The following is a 19,717-nucleotide window of genomic DNA, read 5'->3' on the forward strand; positions in this document are numbered from 1 at the left end:
GGATAGTGAGGAAAGTTGTCGGCAGGATATAGACTGGTTGGAAATATGGGCAGAGAAATGGCAGATAAAGTTTGATCTGGACAAGTGTGAGGCGTTGCACTTCTGTAGATCAAATATAAGAGGAAAGTATACAGTAAATGGCAGGATCCTTAGGAGCACTGATGTACAGAGGCATCTTAGAATGCAATTCCAGAGCTCCCTGAAAGTGGCAACGCAAGTAGATAGGATGGTAAAGAAGGGGAACTGCATATTTTCCTTCATCGGTCAGGGTGTTAAGCATAAAAGTCAGGAAGTCATGTTGCAGTTGTATAAAACTTCAGTTAGGCCACATTTGGATATTGTTTGCAGTTCTGGAGAGATATAGAACGTGTGCAGGTAGATGTGTTGTTTAAATGGCATCATGGTTAGCACAGACATGTGGGCCAATGGGCCTGTTCTTGTGCTATACTGTTCTATGTTCAATGAGTCTTCTTGATCATGAGTGTACCTTGAGGGCAGTCTCTGTGTTAGCTGATCTCAGAGTGGGGAGGGATTGGGTGTTCAACTCAGCTTCAGCCTTGGACTCTGATCCTCCCTGCTGTACAGATAAATCAATCATAAATATGGATTCCAAAGGCTGTGTTTCCTGCAGCAAGTGGCTTACTTCATGATAATCCAAAACCTTTCTATAAGGCATGTTAGAAATGTGATGGATGCTCACAGCACCAACAAATCTTAAGAAGCTCAACACCTTTCAGGACAAAGCAACCTGTTTAATTGGCTTCCCTTCTGACACCCTCACTGTAGGGGTACCCTCAACAGAAGGATCGCAGCAGTTCAAGAAGGTGGCTCACTGTCACCTCCTCAAGGGCAATAAATGTTGGCCTAGCTAATGACATTCACCTCCCATAAATAAAGCAAAAAAATGCCAATGGCTGCCAGGTAAAGATCAATAGGGCTTGACTGCAGTAAATAGCAAACTACAGTCAATGTTTAGAATCATCTAATAGGAATGACATTTAGATGAGATACCATATTCTAATTAGGATGTCAAACTAAACCCTCGTAGGAATTTAACAGCTTCAGGGAAGAAAATTCCAAGGAGAAATTAAAGAAAGGGTAGGTGTTGAATGGTGGCAAGTAGAGCTTTCTGCATGTAGCATTGTTATTTTCTCTGGACTATCAGATGCATTGGAGTGAATGTTGTGCAAAAGATAACACTGAAAGCTTTTCAATCTTTTTCAGTCACGTGTTAAGTTGATTATTCTTCTTGGCTTCCTCTTATTGTCTTACACCACCAAAACACCACAACTAACACCAATAATTTTTTATTTCCATTATGTAATAAGTGCTCAATCAGCCACTGCTTGTTTATGTCTTACGTGGCCAAAACTGAAACTTTCACCCTCATCCTAAATCGTCTGGGCTAAAATATGTGTAGCATGCCACCACAGTGAGTTCATCTCAAGTTTGCCAAACAATAATCTATTATTTCTGAATAAATGAAGGGCAAGGAGACAACACATTTCTGGGGAAGGGCATGTCTGATCTCAGAGTACGAAGTGAGGGGAATGGGTTTCCATGACAGCTTTAGTTTCACAGGATGACCAGATGAAAAACCTCACTGTTAGCACCTTACTTGGATAATGTTTGATTTTTAATGTTTTACTCCTTTCATGTTTAACGTTTTTAAAGTTTCAGTACAAGCAAAAACAACAAGAAAATAATTCAGCTCATCCACTGACTAGGTTGTCCTTCCACAAGAATTTTACATTCAATGTTTCTTCCCATAGCACCAGTATCCAACACTGTACGAACAAACAGCTGTTATGCCATGTGGAGTTAATGACAGGAGAACTACAATAAAATTGAGCAGGATAATCGCATTTCAATGCAAATATACAAAGACAAACTATTAGAGGTCATGGTGTAAATACCAGAATTCAGAATGGGTATAGAAGTATATATCTATGTATAATATATATATTTTATATTTTACATTATGTTAATCCTATTTCAATATCTGCACATATATTAATATATACATTAATTTGTGCCATCTGTGATGAGCATAAATCTGGTTTTAGAAAGATAAATGATGTCCTTAACCCCTTAGCTAGGGATCCCTGCCCTTCCTTTCCCAAAGATCAGCACTTAAGCAAAATAGTAACCATTTGGATTCTGGATTCCTAACATCTATGAAGTTATCAAGATGGAGATATTTTTAAAACTTTCATTTGTATACATATATGAATAAAATTACTGCATTTAGGCACACAATAGCTTAATGTCTTTTGTGAAGATAAGCTTCACAAAATAAATGCAGAGGAAAACAAAATAATTTTAAAAGAACCCAAAGACACCAGAAGGAATCTCACAAAACACAATTTCCTATTGAAATAAATCCTTTTCCTTTATTTGTTCCATTTGATTTCTTGATTAATAAATCAGTGTTTTGCATTCCAAAAATATGTAGCTATTTGCACTGCATATGATAAGCGAACTTTAAGTTAAAGCCATATTCTCTCATGTAGCAAAGCAACTGAAAATAACAACACAGTTTCAGTCTTATGTATTATTATTCAACAAAAATCATACACAACTTTTTAATTTCATTTTTGAGGGAAAGTGCTACGGGGGAAATATTGAAGGAAATAAAGATATCCATGCTTTTGAATCTGATCGGTCACTCAGTGATGAATTAATTTTGATAAAGAAACAAATCACTCTGAAAGGTGATGTGATTTTTTTAAGATCATCTGGAGCTGCATTAAGACCAATGACCTCACATTTTAAAAGTTCACAAATATATTTATAGAAGGCCAAAACAACTAAATGTAGAAGGAATTTATAATCAATACACATTATTAAAGAGTTTAAAAATATGAATGAAATTATGAGAGTATGGCTTTAAATATTGCCTTTAATTACGTGTCTTGAAACATCATACACAGAACAAATTGGGAATGTTTTCTAAAACTGCAAATTTTAAACAAACATAGTACATTACCAAATACAGTGAAAATGAAGAAACAAAATAAAGGAAAAAGACCAGTTTAATTGCTTGGAGATGTAATTTAACCAATAAAACTATTATTTTAATGAAATAAGACATTGCAATATTAAAATTGTGCAGCATGGTACTTACAGACATCATATGATGCTGTCTTTCACATAACTTTTAAATAACCTTCCAGGCCTACAAATTATTATTTTCCAAAGCTTAATGAAAAATGAAGGGGAGAAGAGGAATGGGAATGAAAAAATCCTAGTTACTACAATAAGCAAATTTGCATTTATACTAACATCAAAGACATGGATATTTCCTTTCCTCCACATGTATGTTGTAGGTAAATGTCCTTTAGCTGAATCCATTAAAATGCAGCATACATTTAACACTGAAGCTAAAATGAGGAATGTCTTGTCTATTTTAGCAGAGATGTCAGATTGTTTTAAACTTGGTCCTTAGTCCACCACTGAACATGCAGAAATATCACCCAGAATAATACTGGAACAGAATTTACAGAATTACCTATTGAAAGTTCATTACAAAACATATTGGATGTTCCATGCTTTGTTGATAAATGACACAATATCTTGATGAGTAGTTCTCCAGCAGGAAACACTGAATGGTGTAGGTGATGCTTACGGAGCAGCATTGAAACACTTAAAAACTCAGTCCTAAACTGGATTTGCATTGCTGTGCACTCAGAGAATTTTGTTTCAACAATAACGTTGATCCAGTTGATGAGTTACTGTTGCTCTTCTCTTATGTTACAAGAGTTTAGAAAACAATTCAATGTGTTCAAAATCCATAGGGAAGGAAGACTGGTAGTTTACTAGTTAGAACTCTGAAAATTAGGGTTTGTAATATTTTATTCTGTTATATTTTACATTCGTTGAGCTGTGCATGTCATGAGGACAGCAGTGTCCGATCTGTCAGAAGATGATAAGACTATCCTCATGAACAATGAGGTTGCCCTGTAGTTCGCTGAGGAAGGATTTCAGTATTCAATATTAACAAGGTCAGCAATAAACAAAAACTGTTAAGGTCATAAATTAGAGGGAAATCGTGGTCTTCCTTGATCAGTATCTGTATTTAAGACTGCAGACGTTTCCCTTTTTTGGGCTGGTGGAGCTACTTGTGTCCCTCGAGGTGGTGGTATTGCTCCTGAGGACATGTGCCGGAAGAGGGACATTCTTTGAGGAACAGTGCTTCGGATGCTTCCTTGAGGTCCTGGACTTTGTGTGGTTGGAATAGAAGCAGGAACTGCTGCTAATGGTTCTCCAGAGGATGGATGTGGTCTGATAATCATTGGTGTCACCTCGTGAGGCAGAGAAGGTTGAGATGCCGAGAGAGGTCTTACTTCTCTGCTTAGGCTGCTCGTTTGCAAACCCTGTGTGCTTTTGTTAGAATTGCGCCTTTGGGCAGGGCTGTGCACTGGCTGTTGTTGCATCAAGGACATCTGCGACACATTTGGCGAACCATATTGGAAAGTTCGGCCTGCCAATGGACTCTGAACAGAAGGACTTGGAACTGCAGCAGTAAAAGAGCTGGGTGAGGGAGCCACTGCCTGTGGGCTGGGTGATGGCGAATTCTGATTGGGTACAGTCTGAACCAGCTGGGGTGGCCTTGTGGATGGTTGAGAAGACGGCGAATAGGTATTCAAATTTGGTGAAGAAATGTGCTGAAAATCTAACTGAGCTATATTTGGTGGCTGTGACTGCATAGAAGCTCTGATGATTGAGTTGCCAGAGAATGGAGGAAATACCCCAAATGATGCACTGAGGGGTGTGTCTATGAATTGCACCATCTCCCGGTCTTGTTTCACCATCTTTTTGAGAAGTTCTGTCTCTTGGTTGTCAAAAACACCAGTGTTCAGATCTCTTTGGACCTTATGTAGCAGGAGTGAGTTCTTCTTCCCTAGTAAACAGAACGGAGATAAATGCAAGCATGTACAAAATGGTAAACGTATCATTCTCCATGCATTATGACAATTTTTATAAAATAATAGAAGATAACCCTTTAAAAACAGCATAAAAACATGGAAGGGTTATCCACCTATCTTTCCAGATGAACCCTCCTTTTTTTGCCTGTATTCTGGATGCAGTTCAGTCTGGAAAAGCAAAGATGGAGCCTTTTATTGACATCATAAAAATTATATGTTACACAAATAGCCACCATTTTGATGTTTGTTGTGTCACAATATCCCATATTGCTTACTTGAACTGGGTAAAAATCAATGTTAAATATTTACCTTGGGGAATAAATCTTTAATAAAAGTCAATATTTGTATGTGATATTGAAAAAAAGGCTCAAAATGCATGTGGTCTGATATAGTCCATCGCCACATTTATTTTATAGCATTTTACCTTGTTATTTTAAAAGTGTTGGGTTGCAGTGGCATGACTGAAGATGTGTCATAATTCAACAATTACACTGCTTTGGTGTTCGTAACTAAAACAACTAATTAATCACATTGGAGAATGAAATTGCAGCTTGCTTCTGTTGTATGATTTGATGTCAAAATGGGGGCATTTTGGGGTAAAAAAATAGAAACAGGCATCTTCAGTATATTATCAAAGTTCACTAAGCACTTATTGAGCTGCTTTACATACCTGTCTTCAGAATAAATTTCCAATACTTTGGTGCACCCAGGATTCAGAAACAAAAATCCTCCATATCCAAAATACCTGATGACAAATTATTTTACATATTGCATACCAAAGCCAAGTGGCGTGAGATCCATCTCATACAGGGCATCTTGACACTTCTTCAGGTTTGCATTAGTGACAGTCATAACCCCATCCTCATATGAAGTGACGCTGTATAAGTATCTAGATAATCTACTAGATCTCAGAGGAAATGGGTGAGGTCTTAAATGAATACTTCTCCTCTTTATTCACAAAGGAGAAAGACATTGTAGCTGGAGATTTCAGGGATGGAGGTGGTGATATTCTAGGCCATATTATCATTAAAAAGGAGGTATAAGATATCTTAGTCGGCATAAAGGCGGATAAATCTCCAAGGCATGATGAGATATTTCCCAGGCTGCCATGGTAGCTGGGGCCCTGCCAAAGATTTTTAAATCATCATTGGCCATCAGTGTTAGGGAAGTTATGGGAGAAAAATTCAGACAGATAGCATCAATCTACACGTAGAAAGGCAGGGATTGATCAGGGATAATTAGCAGTTTTGTTGGTGGGAGATGCTGTCTGACTAATTTGATTGATGTTTTTTCCACAGGTGTAACTAAGTACATCAAGAAGGATAGTATGGTTGATGGACTTTAGTAAGGCATATGACAAGGTCCCATATGGCCCAGAAGGTTAAAGCCCATGGAATCCAAGGCAAATTGACAAACGCAATCCACAATTGGCTTGGTGATAGGAAACTGAGGGTGATGATGGAGGGTTGTTTTTGCGACTGGAAGCTTGTGAACAGTGGTGTACCACAGGGACCAGTAATGGCACCCTTACTGTTTTATATATATTAATGACTTAGATGTTAATATAGGGAGTATGATCAGTAAGTTTGCAGGTGACTTAAAAATTGGTGGCGTTGTAGATAGTGAGGATGATAGTTCAGGCTACAGAATGATATTGATCAGCAGGTAAGTTGGGTAAGCTGGAAAGCAGGAACCCTGTATTTGCTAATTGTAGTGATCAAACTGAGATCAGCCTGCTCTGTAAAATGCTTGGATGTTATAACCAACAGTAATGGGTAAATAGATACAGTATAACCACAGTCTTAATTTCTTCATGCAAATGGAACTTCATGAAGCACACACACAACCTAGGTCTTCAAACAAAAGAAATTAGAACCAAATTCAGGGTGAATAAATGCTTGAGCCTGCTCCGCCATTCAATAAGATTGTGGCTGATTTTTCATCTCATGTTTATTCGCACCTGATCCCAGATCCTTAGATTCTGTTAATGTTCAGACGTTTATTGATTTCAGCCTTAAATGTACATACGTATATACTTGAATATGGTAGATAGATTAAAATACAGGTTAAGATGAATTCTTGTAATCTAAAATAAAAAAAGTAATTGGCAGAAACAAAAGTTGATTGGTCGATATCTGAAAGAGAACGCTAGATTAACAGGTTTTGAACATAATCAGTTTAAGGAATTTTCATCATTCTTTCAGCATATTTGTGGCTTGTTTTTAACATATTGCTTCTACCATATAAAATCATTTAATCGATAACTATATATATATATGCTCTAAATTTATGCATCAAACTTGTTAAACTGTGACATTAGAGTGCTATTTAACTTTCATTAAAAGGGTTTCATTACATTTGAAATCTGGGGACACTTCCTTGAAAAGTCTGGTATTTGTCTACACCATAACCACTCTAGATTGGGCAGTAATCTACACGCATTATTGCAACCACACTCCAGAGATTCTGAATCATTTGTTCTGCTATTAGCACTCATCCATTTGGTTGCTTTACTCAACTATAACTGCTCATTTGGCTCATAAGACTTTTCTCTCCACACTAAAAGACATTCAATCCCTTTCGGCTTCATCACGTTTCATGTTGAACTATGGAAATACAGTTACAAAGGCAATTCTGATTAAAATGCATTTTTAATTAAATTTGGAAAGTTTTATGGATTTTTAATTACTCTTTTGAATATTGTACATTACTTTTCTGCACATATTGGGTTTAACCATTTTTCAGGCAGTGTGGTGCGGCCCAGTTGAAACAAATAAAAAAAGTAAAGCCTTTTATATATTTATACCATTATTAGGCTCCAATTAACATTCCAGGTGGTGAGATTATAATATATATTAATACTAACTTTTATCCAATTAAGTATGTTAAATGGGATTTCTATTTGTTCTAAACAGGATTGTTTCAGATTTGAAATCAAAATTCATTTTGTTAATCGAAATGGAGTCTGCTCATTATCACATTCAACTTGCCCATTAAAATCATGAGATTAAGTTATTTAAAAGGCATTAACTGTCAGATGACTACAATAGTATTGTAGTATTAAAATGACAGAACAAATTTTAGGATTTGTTTAAATAATAGATGGTTTGTGATGCTGTGTTTTTCAATTTGAGCTTATTTCATCATGTGAAATAAATAATTACTTCCTACTGTGCAAACGTTGTTAGATTCAATGGAATCCTTACCAATGGAAACAGAAAACAGTAACAAGGTTCAAATGTCAAATTAAACAAATTGGTGGGGGGGGGGGTGGTGAGTGAAAATGGACAAGAAATTAAAGTAAAATAAAATTGAGTAACATTATGGGAATATTTTTGGAGCAGAGTCTTAATATTGTAAGGATGGAGTCTTTGTCAGATGCAAGAAGAATGTTTTTGTGATCAAATTTGTTTCTCTTTCTCCACAACTGCATTCACAGAAAGCTGCATGTTCCTGTCATATTAGTAACAGTAGATATTAGTAAGGTTCTCCGCCTTTCAACTGAAGAAGTTTCTCTCAACTTGACTCTTAAACTGCATGGGTAAATAAATCAATTTGTAGAAGTTGCACAAATCAAATTTATAGTGAATGTGTCAAGAATTGCATGTACCATGCAGTATGATTTTTGATACATTCTTGCACCAACCACTGTTGTTGAGATGGGTGTTGATTATTCTCAATTAAAGATGTATTTTTGGTAGCTCATTCCTTGTACTTTGCCTTAATAAACAGCTGTACAAAAGAGCTGACAGATACCTCTCTGTCAATGAGGGTGGAACAGAGCAGTAGTCAAAGTTCTCTAGCTAAAACAGTGGAGGTGGCAGGTAGTGGTCATGACAGTCAGCTTGAATGATGTAAGAGGACTCAGAATTTGCACATTCTCTTTAGGAGAGCGTGGATTTCTTCTAGGTGCTCCAATTTCCTCACACATCCCCAAGATGTGCAGGCTGATTGGAGTCATTTACAGTAGCCAACGAACCTGTGTACAGGTGAGTGGTAGAGTTTGTGGAGAGTTGATGGGAATGAGGGGAGATTATAACAGGATTAGTGTAGGACAAATGATGCTCATGGTTGGCATAGTTTCAGTAGGTCAAAGGGCCAGTTTCAGTGCTGTGTGACTCTACGACTCTGACATTTGCCATCTATCTGAAGTTAATGGGGGTGTTCCTGTTAGTGAATGAAATGTCAAACAGAAAACAGTAGCCATTTACAATAAGAGATGATCTTGTTGCTGGGGGTGGTGCCGAAGGCACATGTGGCATTGGTGGGTTTACTATGAGATCACTGTAAGAGTGCTGAAGGTTCATTTAAGCTCACTATCTTCGGAGATTTTTGAGAGTCACAGGTTTGGCATGTGCAAACAGTGATCAGAAGAGATGGTTAGCGAATCCACTGTCAGGCTAAATACACTGGCTATAAGATGCAATTTTTAGACCATTGGTCTGCTGGACTTACAGGATGAGTTGACATATGGGTTGGCAAATGAGAAAATTCAAGCAAAAATCACTTTCCATATGGACTTAACATTTGAAGGAACAAGGAGAACAACTATCCATATGGACATGTCTCTGTAAAACGTACAACAGTTTTGCTCAGGGTATGATTCTGTGCTGCAGGTGGGAAACAGGCAGCAGGAATGGTAATAATGCAAGGTAGTGTAGCGTTTAGCGTAATGCTTTACAGCGCCAGCGACCCAGGTTCAAATCCGGCCACTGTCTGTAAGGAGTTTGTACGTTCTCCCTGTGTCTGCATGGGTTTCCTCCGGGTGCTCCAGTTTCCTCCCACGTTCCAAAAGACGTACGGGTTAGGAAGTTGTGGCTCCAGAAGCGTGGTGACACTTGCGGTCTGCTCCCAGAACACTACGCAAAAAGATGCATTTCACTGTGTGTTTCAATGTACATGTGACTAATAAAGATATCATATCTTATTCCTCTTTGCACCTAAACCACAAGGACACTATAAGTGGGTTTGATAAGAAACCAGCAGGTCATGGGTGCTAAATGATGAAAAAGGTGGACAACCTTGCTCTGGATGGCAATGAGAGATAGCTAGGCACAGAATGCCCATTTAATTGTTTGTAGATGCAAGTAACCAATAAAGAAAGTAGACTACATCCCCTCAGAAGCAAAGAGACAAGTCTATTCTTAGCGATCCATTGGAGTACTGTAAAAATGGGGGATTTGGAGAATGAAGAAGTGGACATTAGCATAGATGCACTTACTGCACATCTGCAGAGAATGATAAAGATGATACATATAAGGCCGTCATGTCGATTGACAAAATGACCAAGGGTAGGCGTGTAGATACCACCATGGGTCATTCTGTGATAGGACAAGATATGAACTTGGAATAGTTCCATCACCTTTCGCTCAGTCTAACCAAGCTGATGTTGCAAACTTATTCTCCAACTCATGGGTGAGATTGGCAACTGGATGTCTGGTAGGGATGATTGAGTCCAGTGACCTATTGTTAGTGAGTCCTGGTAGTGGACTAGATTGAGTCACTCAAATTGGTGGCCTGTGCATTTGAGAGAATCATAGCACCGGGTTGTGAAGAAATCCAGTGAAGAAAGGATCTTCTCATGCTTTGGGATGCTTTGAACCTGTCAAAACAGGTCACTGGTCAGTTGGACTTGAGATGGCCCAGGAAGTCCAGAACTCACACAAACTGCTAGTCAAGGATTACTGGCTACAATTCTAATAGGATGACCATGGGGAACATGGAATTGATGGCAACTGTTTCACCACCTGTTGCCAGGGATGGAATATTTCAGTTACGAGGAAAGACTGGGTAGGGCTGGGCTTGTCTTCCCTGGAGCACAGGAGGCAGAGAGGGATCTGAAAGAGGTATACAAAATGATGAGAGGCATAGATAGGATGGATAGTAAGAAACTTTTCACCATGACAAAGGCGTCTGAGACCAGAGGCATAGATTTAAACTCAGGAGTAGATTTAGAAGGGATCTGAAGAAAATTTTTTTCACACAGCGGGTGGTTAGAATCCAGAATTCCCTGCCTGAGATGGTGGTGGAAGCAGGTACTCTCACAACATTTAATAGGCATCTGGATGAGCACTTGAATCACCAAGGCCATGGACCAAGTACTGGTAAATCAGATCAGTGTAGATGGATATTTGATGGTCAGTATGGACAAGGTGGGCTGAAGGGCCTGTTCTGTGCTGTATGACTCCTTCTCTAAGGGGAGAGATGTATAACTGGGATGAGATAATGGTGAACTTAAGCAACTTTCTTCAAGGAAGTGGGTATGGTGGTCGAGATATGGGTAGCGACTACCAGCACCATTACAGATAGAGTCATGATGTTTGGTGAAGAATGCAAAGCCTGGGATAAAAGGTGAGCTAAGCAGCTAAATTGGGACCTTTCTGGAAGAAGATCGGTCAGGAGCTGCACTATGCATGCAAGGGTGTGTCCCAAAGAAATGTTAAAAAGATGATATTCTCAGAAGTAGGGTTGCAGCGTAAACTAGTAATATTGAAGTATTACCATTTTACCAGAATTCACAGAGAAGGCAGGAGGTCAGTAGCTCAACACAGTGTGTTGTAGTGAAGATATCTCAGCAGATAATGCTGCTGCAGTGGATAAAACTGCCAACAATGAGAAAGAGCGTCGTGTTTACCGGACTCCCATTGTTCACGGAGATTGATTAACTTTCCTAAAAAATATCATCAATGGATGTGGATCAAAGATCTAATTGAGTGCTGGAATAGTTTAAGTGGCTGATTGGCCTGCTTCTGTTTCCAAGGTTATCATAAGACCAGACACTCTACCACTAAGACTGCCACTTATATCCAATAAGACCAGTTATCATGGAGCAGCCAACACAATGTGAGTTGTTTTCCCCTTTCCCATGGGAAACTGTAGAGTAGTTTGATAAGCCGGTTTAGAGGCTTTGTACCACCTGCAGCCAGCTTCATTTGTTATGATCCATGTCCCTCTGGTAAAGCTACTCTCACTAAGCAGCAACATGACACAAAAAGTATCTTTGATCCGACCTGTTGAAGGAATCACCCTGGAGACGTTTGTAAATCCTTCTCACTTTCTAGTCAGGTTATGTTCTTTCCATGATGCGGAGGAAGAATCGGAGGAGACAAGTGGCGTTATTTCTCACAAAATTTTCCATAACCAACTTGGTGTCATATTTGGTGACAACCCACTATCTGTCATTTTTTCTCTTTTTCTGCTCATGTTTACTCTTCTAGGTCATCCAGGGGATTCTGGCTTTAAATTTCCAATCATTGTATCTATAGCTGATACATCCAAAGAGTTTAAAATATAGTTTTATCTGCCAAGCTCAGAACTATTTTCATACTCCATCTTGAATCAACACCAGCACAGTATCTCAGAATGGTTAAGTACAGAAGGAAGCCATTTGCTCTGTTGAGTTCATTACAGCCAGACATAAGAGGAATTCAGGTTATTCCACTTTCCTGCCCTCATTGTCATTTCTCAGCCCATTTCCACAACACATCAATATCACTCTGTAGCCTTAGACTACCTTCCACACTATCAACAACTCCACCAATCTTTGTGTCATCTGCAAACTTATCGATCATGCCTCCTACCTCCACAACAAATCATTCATGTATTTTACAAACACCAAGGATCCCAGCACCAATTGATGTGGAATACCACTAGTCACAGACATCCAATCACAAAAACAAACCTCTATTATCCCCTTTTGTCTTCCATTGACAAGCCAATTTTGGATCCAATTTACCAACTTGCCCTGTATCCCGTGGGTCCTAACATTTTGGACCAGTCTCTCAATGTGGAACATGTCGATGGCCTTGTTAAAGTCCATGCAAACCACATCTACTGCACCGCCCTCATCCATACACTTTGTCACCATTTCAAAAAACTCAATTAAGATCTGTCAAACAGAATCTGTCCTTGACAAACTCATGCTGGCTATCTCTGATTAGTCCCTATGTATCTAGACTTGAAAGTTCAATTACAATTTAACTGTCAAACTTTGGCGCTAATTTACCCAGGCCAGACCTGTTCTTATCCCATTGAAATCAGCCCTTTTGTAAGTGATTGTTTTTGTTTTAAATACAGACCTACATCTCTGCAGAATTTTTGGAAAGAGTATTAAGAATATCCATGGAAAAGTCATTTGTAAATAGGGGCTGTGGCATGAGGGGAAGTTGTAAAGACATCGCCAAGATCATGGTGCAGCAATTTCTCAATGGCACAGGCAAAGGATTGTTGGCCTCTTTTTAGCACAAGGTCTTTGCTACATCTTCTCCATCCATCTTTGTACTGCAGCTGCTGCTGGAGAACATATATCCAGCAGATTCAACAAAACCACAGCCATGCAGTATAGTTTCAGAGAAACACAGAGTACTATGAGATAAAGGGCCTTTTTATGGTCGTCTTCAAATGTGACCCAAGGCAGTGGGGTAGCAAGCACAGAATGAGTATCTAAAACTTTTAGCACCTAGTTACATTAAGTTGATATCTGCTGGATAATGTTCAAGGTTAGTTGAAAAAAAACATGCATTTGGATTTACATAGAGCACAGAACATAGAACATTACAGCATAGTACAGGCCCTTCAGCCCACGATGTTGTGCCGACATTTTATCTTGCTCTAATATCTATCTAACCCTTCCTTCCCACATAGCCCTCCATATCTCTTATCATTCATGTGCCTATCTAAGAGTCTCTTTAATGTCCCTAATGTATCTGCTCCCATAACCTCTGCCAGCAGTGCGTTCCATACATCCACCACTCTCTGTGTAAAAAACTTACCCCTGACATCCCCCTTATAGCTTCCTCCAATCACCTTAAAACTATGCCCCTCGTGTTAGCCATTGTCGCCCTGGGAAAAAGTCTCTGACGGTCCACTCGATCTATGCCTCATCATCTTGTTCACTTCTATCAAGTCACCTTCATCCTCCTTCTCTACAAAGAGAAAAGCCCTAGCTTACTCAACCTATCCTCATAAGACATGCTCACAGATCCAGGCAGCATCCTGGTAAATCTCCTCTGCATCCTCTCTAAAGCTTCCACATCCTCCTATAATGAGGTGACCAGCACTGAACACAATACTCCCAAGTGTGGTCTGACCAGAGTTCTATAGAACTGCAACATTACCTTGCAGCTCTTGAACTCAATACCCCGACTAATGAAGGCCAACAGAATAAGTTGTTAACATAAAAATTATTGGTTAAACTGGCCAAGATCGGGGGGGGGGGGGGGTAGACAAAAGATAAATACTCTTAATGAGGCCACGTACTCTCAAATTTTGGGTGAAACCCACATACTCTGTCCTATTCAGATGATTATTCAGACCACCTAACAGGGACTGACTTATGAAGCAGCTGCCAAATGTTTCAGGTATAGAAGGTAAGAACCTTCTGCAAATAGGAAAATTCCAGTAAATAGCAGTCTTTGACTTGTTGGTGCAAGAATAGGTATTGTGGGGTATCTTTTGACACTGTTCGAAACCATGACGAAATACAAAATGGGTAGGAGCAACTCCAAGATGATCTTTTTTTGAGTGTAGTCGTTGATGTTCTTTAGGTAAATGAAACAGTCAATATGCACACAGCAAAGGCCCATAAACAACAAAGGTTCTTTAATTGTGTTGATTACAAAAGTAAATGCTGGTCAGGACTCCCCTACTATTCTTCAATATCATGGGATCTTTCACAACCACAAAAGGTGGAAGCTATTGGTTTATGTTTAATTCTTGATAAAGAGGAGCCTTTAACAATATAACCTACTAAACTAAAACACCTTCCACCACAACTGCTCTTGCGATACAGGGAGAAATCATTTTACCTCTTAGACTCCTAGATAGCCACGTGAATGATTGAAAGGTGGAGAACTATGTGGGAGGGAAGGGTTAAATAGATATTAGAGCAGGATAAAATGTCACAAGGGCTGGAATGGCTGCTGGATATTCTGGGGTTTAGATGTTTCAAAAGGGACAAGGGTGGAGGTAAAAGATGTGGGGGAGTGGCTTTGCTGATCAGGGACAGTATCACAGCTGTAGAAAGGGAGGATGTCCTGGAGGAATCGTCCACTGAGTCAGTGTGGGTGGAAGTCAGAAACAGAAAGGGAGCGATCACTCTATTGGGAGTATTCTACAGACCCCCCAGTAGCAGCAGAAATGCTGAGGAGCAGATCGGGAGGCAGATTTTGGAGAGGTGCAAAAATAACAGGGTTGCTGTCATGGGTGATTTCAACTTCCCTAATATTGATTGGCACCTCCTTAGTGTAAAGGGGATAGATGGGATGGAGTTTGTTCAGTGTGTACAGGAAGGCTTCCTGACACAGTCTGTGGACAGGTCAACTAGAGGAGAGGCCATACTGGACCTGGTACTAGGCAATGAGCCTGATCAGGTTTCAGATCTCTTGGTGGGAGAGCATTTTGGAGATAGTGACCATAAGTCCTTGATCTTTACCATAACCTTGGAGAAGGATAGGAGCAGACGATATGGGAAAGTATTTAACTGGGGGAGGGGGAATTATGATGCTATTAGGCAGGAACTTGGGAGCGTAAATTGGGAACAGATGTTCTTGGGGAAGTGCACAGCAGAAATGTGGAGGTCGTTTAAGGAATACTTGCATGGGGCTCTGGATATGTTTGTCCCATTGAGGCAGGGTAAAGATGGTAGAGTGAAGGAAGTGTGGTTGACACGAGATGTAGAATGTCTTGTCAAGAGGAAGAAAGAAGCTTACCTGAGGTTTAGAAAGCATGGATCAGACAGGGCTCTGGACAGTTACAAGGTAGCCAGGAGGGAGCTTAAGAATGGACTTAGAAGAGCTAGAAGGGGGCATGAGAGGTCCTTGGCAAGTAGGATCAAGGAAGATCCCAAGGTGTTCTACACATATGTGAAGAATAAGAGGATGACTAGAGTGAGGGTAGGACTGATCAGGGATAAAAGAGGAAACATGTGCCTGGAGTCGGAAGAGGTAGTGGAGGTCCTTAATGAATACTTTGCTTCAGTATTCACGAGAGAGAGAGACATTGACGTTTGTGGGGATGGCATACGACAGGCTGATATGCTAGGGCATGTTGACGTGAGGAAAGAGGATGTGCTGGAACTATTGAAAAACATTAGGATAGATAAGTCACCAGGGCTGTACGGGATATATCCAAGGATATTACAGGAAGCTAGGGAAGAGATTGCTGCGCCTTTGGCAATGATCTTTGCATCCTCACTGGCTACAGGAGTAGTGCCAGATGATTGGAGGGTGGCAAATGTTCTTCCTTTGTTTAAGAAAGGGAGTAGGGATAACCCTGGGAATTACAAACCAGTGAGTCTTACTTCGGTGGTGGGCAAATTACTGGAGAAGATTCTTAGAGACAGGATTTATGGGCATTTAGAGAAGCATAGGCTGATTATGGACAGTCAGCATGGTTTTGTGAGGGGCAGGTCGTGTCTCACGAGCCTGATCGAATTCTTTGAGGATGTGACAAAGCACATTGATGAAGGTAGAGCAGTGGATGTGGTGTACATGGATTTTAGTAAGGCATTTGATAAGGTTCCTCATGGAAGGCTTATTCAGAAAGTCAGGAGGCATGGGATCCAGGGAAACTTGGCTGTGTGGATTCAGAATTGGCTTGCCCTTAGAAGACAGAGTGGGTGGTAGATGGACCGTATTCTGCCTGGAGGTCAGTGACCAGTGGTGTTCCGCAGGGATTAGTTCTGGAACCTCTGCTCTTTGTGATTTTTATAAATGACTTGGATGAGGATGTGGAAGGGTGGGTTCGTAAGTTTGCTGATGATACAAAGGTTGGTGGTGTTGTGGATAGTGTAGAAGGTTGCTGTAGATTACAACAGGATATCAATAGAACGCAGAGCTGGGCTGAGAATTTGCAGATGAGTTTAACCCAGACAAGTGTGAAGTGATACACTTCGGGAGATTGAATTTGAAGGCAGAATACAAGGTTAATGGCAGGACTCCTAGCAGTGTGGAGGAGTAGGGGGATCTTGGGGTCCACATCCATAGATCCCTCAAGGTTGCTGTGCAGGTCGATAGGGTTGTTAAGTGTATGGAGTGTTGGCCTTCATTAGTCGGGGTACTGAGTTCAAGAGCCGCGAGGTAATGTTGCAGCTCTATAGAATTCTGGTCAGACCACACTTGGAGTATTGTGTTCAGTTCTGGTCGCCTCATTATAGGAAGGATGTGGAAGCTTTAGCAAGGGTGCAGAGGAGATTTACCAGGGTGCTGCCTGGATTGGAGAGCATGTCTTATGAGCATAGGTTGAGTAAGCTAGGGCTTTTCTCTTTGGAGAGAAGGAGGATGAGAGGTGACTTGACAGAGGTGTACAAGATGATAAGAGGCATAGATCGAGTGGATAGTCAGAGACTTTTTGCCAGTGCGACAATGGCTAACATGAGGGGACATAATTTTAAGGTGATTGGAGGAAGGTATAAGGGGGATGTCAGGGCTAAGTTTTTTTTACACAGAGAGTGGTGGGTGCATGGAACACAATGCCTGCAGAGGTTGTGGCGGTAGATACAGTTGGGACATTTAAGAGACTCTTAGATAGACACATGATAGAGATGTGGAGGGCTATGTGGGAGGGAAGGGTTAGATAGATCTTACAGCAGGATAAAATGTCGGCACAACATCGTGGGCCGAAGGGCCTGTAATGTGCTGTAGTGTTCCATGTTCTATACACAACATTAGGTTATTAAAAGGACAAGGACAGCCTACATTCTGTGCTTAATATCTATTTGTGTAAGAAACTGCACCAAGTATCACTGATTCCCATCCAAAAGAAATAATCTTTTGCCATCAAAATACTTTTAAAAACTATTAAATCTCCTTATAACTTGTTCTACTCCAATGGGAACAAATCTTTTTCATAAAATTCATGTATATAACACTTTCATCACAAAATATACTGGTGCAGTTGCATTGACTTTTGTAAAGTAAAGAACATTTTATCATCAATTTTGAACACAGGGATTAAAAGACAGCAATTAAAATCTGGGTGTGGATCTATGTTGGTTAAGACATTGGACAACTCCACTACGTTTCTAGAAACAATATTTTGGGATGTTTTCTACCCATCTGAGAGGGCACTCACAGCCACAAGTTAAATGTCTCAGCTGAAAGAAGGATTGTATCTTTGATTTTAAACTGAACCACCAGCCTGGATTATGTGCTCAAGTCTGGACTATGGTTTCATGGCCATTGTCTTAGCAATGTGTGCTATTCACTTTCAATGGCTTAGATGTTCCTTACAATAATATGCAATATTCTATCTGTGGCTTTTCCAATGTTTTGTACATGTACATTGCATGCATATTTATTGCACCTGAACTTTATTTGTATTATTTACAGCTCCATCTATCTGCATTTATACTTCCAGTTAATTATATACCTGAACACTCTTTCCTTTTGGCCATTCCCAACTTTCAATATCTTTTCATTAGGTGTATTGCATTTTTTATTCAAAATAATGTAATCCACACATATATTAATCCACATTAACTTGCATTTATCACCTGTCTGGGCATAAAATTCTCCCTGAATTCTTTTATATTTCTGGTCATTGTTTGATGTTTACAAGGATACTTCAATGCTTCAACATATATTCCCTATACTGCAATTTTATGAAATTCTTCTCAGAAATTGATCATAATTTTAATCTTGAATAGACAACATTGATTTTGCCTTCCATTAAATGCCTTACCTGATTTTTATTTTGCATTGAACAAGGAAAAAATAATCAAGTAATATGTATAACAACAGAGAAGTGTAGTCCATTATTACTCATATTACATGATTGACTAAAGTTAAAACTATGCTAGGAGTTTATCTACAACATACATTAGCTCTTTGCTCCTTATGTTCCCCTATTGCACGATTTCATTACCTTTGATAGCTCAGGGTGTGTGCCATCATGATGTGGCGACTAATTTACACTGGGTTCTGCTATTTTGTTCAGAACCAATTCTTTTACTACAATTCATTCTTTCATTTCTTCCATACGCTTCACTCATAAAGTTACATTGAGAAGAATTAACTTTCACATCCTCGAGGCATCATTAAGGCCTTCAGAGGTAATGAATACTTTTGAAAATGTAATCACTGTTGATCTGTAGGTGCAGTGTTCTCATTTCCACTATCATTTGCAAATACTTCTAAATAACATTTATTTAACATACCATTTTGTCAAGAAAAAAACAAGATGTTGGAGGAACTCAGCAGGTCAGGCAGCATCCATGGAGAAAGGCAGATGATCAACATTTCAGGTCAGGACCCTTCTTCAGTACTGAAGAAGGGTCCTGACCCAAAACACTGACCGTCTGCTTTTCTCTGCAGATTCTGCCTGACCTGCTGAGTTCCTCCAGCATCTTGTTTTTTCATCTAGAGTCCAGCATCTGCAGTCCCTTGTTTCTCCACCATTTTGTCATTCTCTGCAATCAGACTTCTTTCTTCATCCCCGAGTGGTTTTACACTGAGACTTATTTATTAATTTTCTATCTACATATTTGTAAATATACTTTATTGATTATTTTGATATTAACTGACAGCTTTTCATGTTTCTCTTTAGCCATTCCACTCCCCTTTTGCACTTCCCTCCTAGAGTTTATCATTTTAAGTTTCAGTTCAATCTTAGTTTGTTGCTGACACAACTCTTTATTTGTACACATTATCTTGTCTTCTTGTGGGAATATATTTATTTTGTAATCTGAAGATTGCTTACTTGAAGATTTTTCACTCTTGACAATCAACCTGTTTACTATCTATTTGGTTTTGTCAAACGTTCTGGTTGTTTCAAAGGAATGATGTTGCAGA

General features: G+C 39.5%; 1 protein-coding gene across 1 annotated transcript in view; it reads right to left on the reverse strand.

The window, feature by feature from the left end:
- Positions 1–2,366: 2,366 nt before the first annotated feature.
- The window catches only part of LOC127567543 (potassium/sodium hyperpolarization-activated cyclic nucleotide-gated channel 1-like), a 194,453-nt gene continuing 177,102 nt past the window's right edge, over positions 2,367–19,717 (reverse strand). The window contains exon 8 of the mRNA XM_052010562.1: positions 2,367–4,903. Within this exon, the coding sequence (XP_051866522.1) occupies positions 4,032–4,903 (872 nt within the window). The 3' untranslated portion in view covers positions 2,367–4,031. The remainder of the gene's footprint in view (positions 4,904–19,717) is intronic.

Source organism: Pristis pectinata, chromosome 2, assembly GCF_009764475.1.
Source record: "Pristis pectinata isolate sPriPec2 chromosome 2, sPriPec2.1.pri, whole genome shotgun sequence".
Taxonomy (NCBI): domain Eukaryota; kingdom Metazoa; phylum Chordata; class Chondrichthyes; order Rhinopristiformes; family Pristidae; genus Pristis; species Pristis pectinata.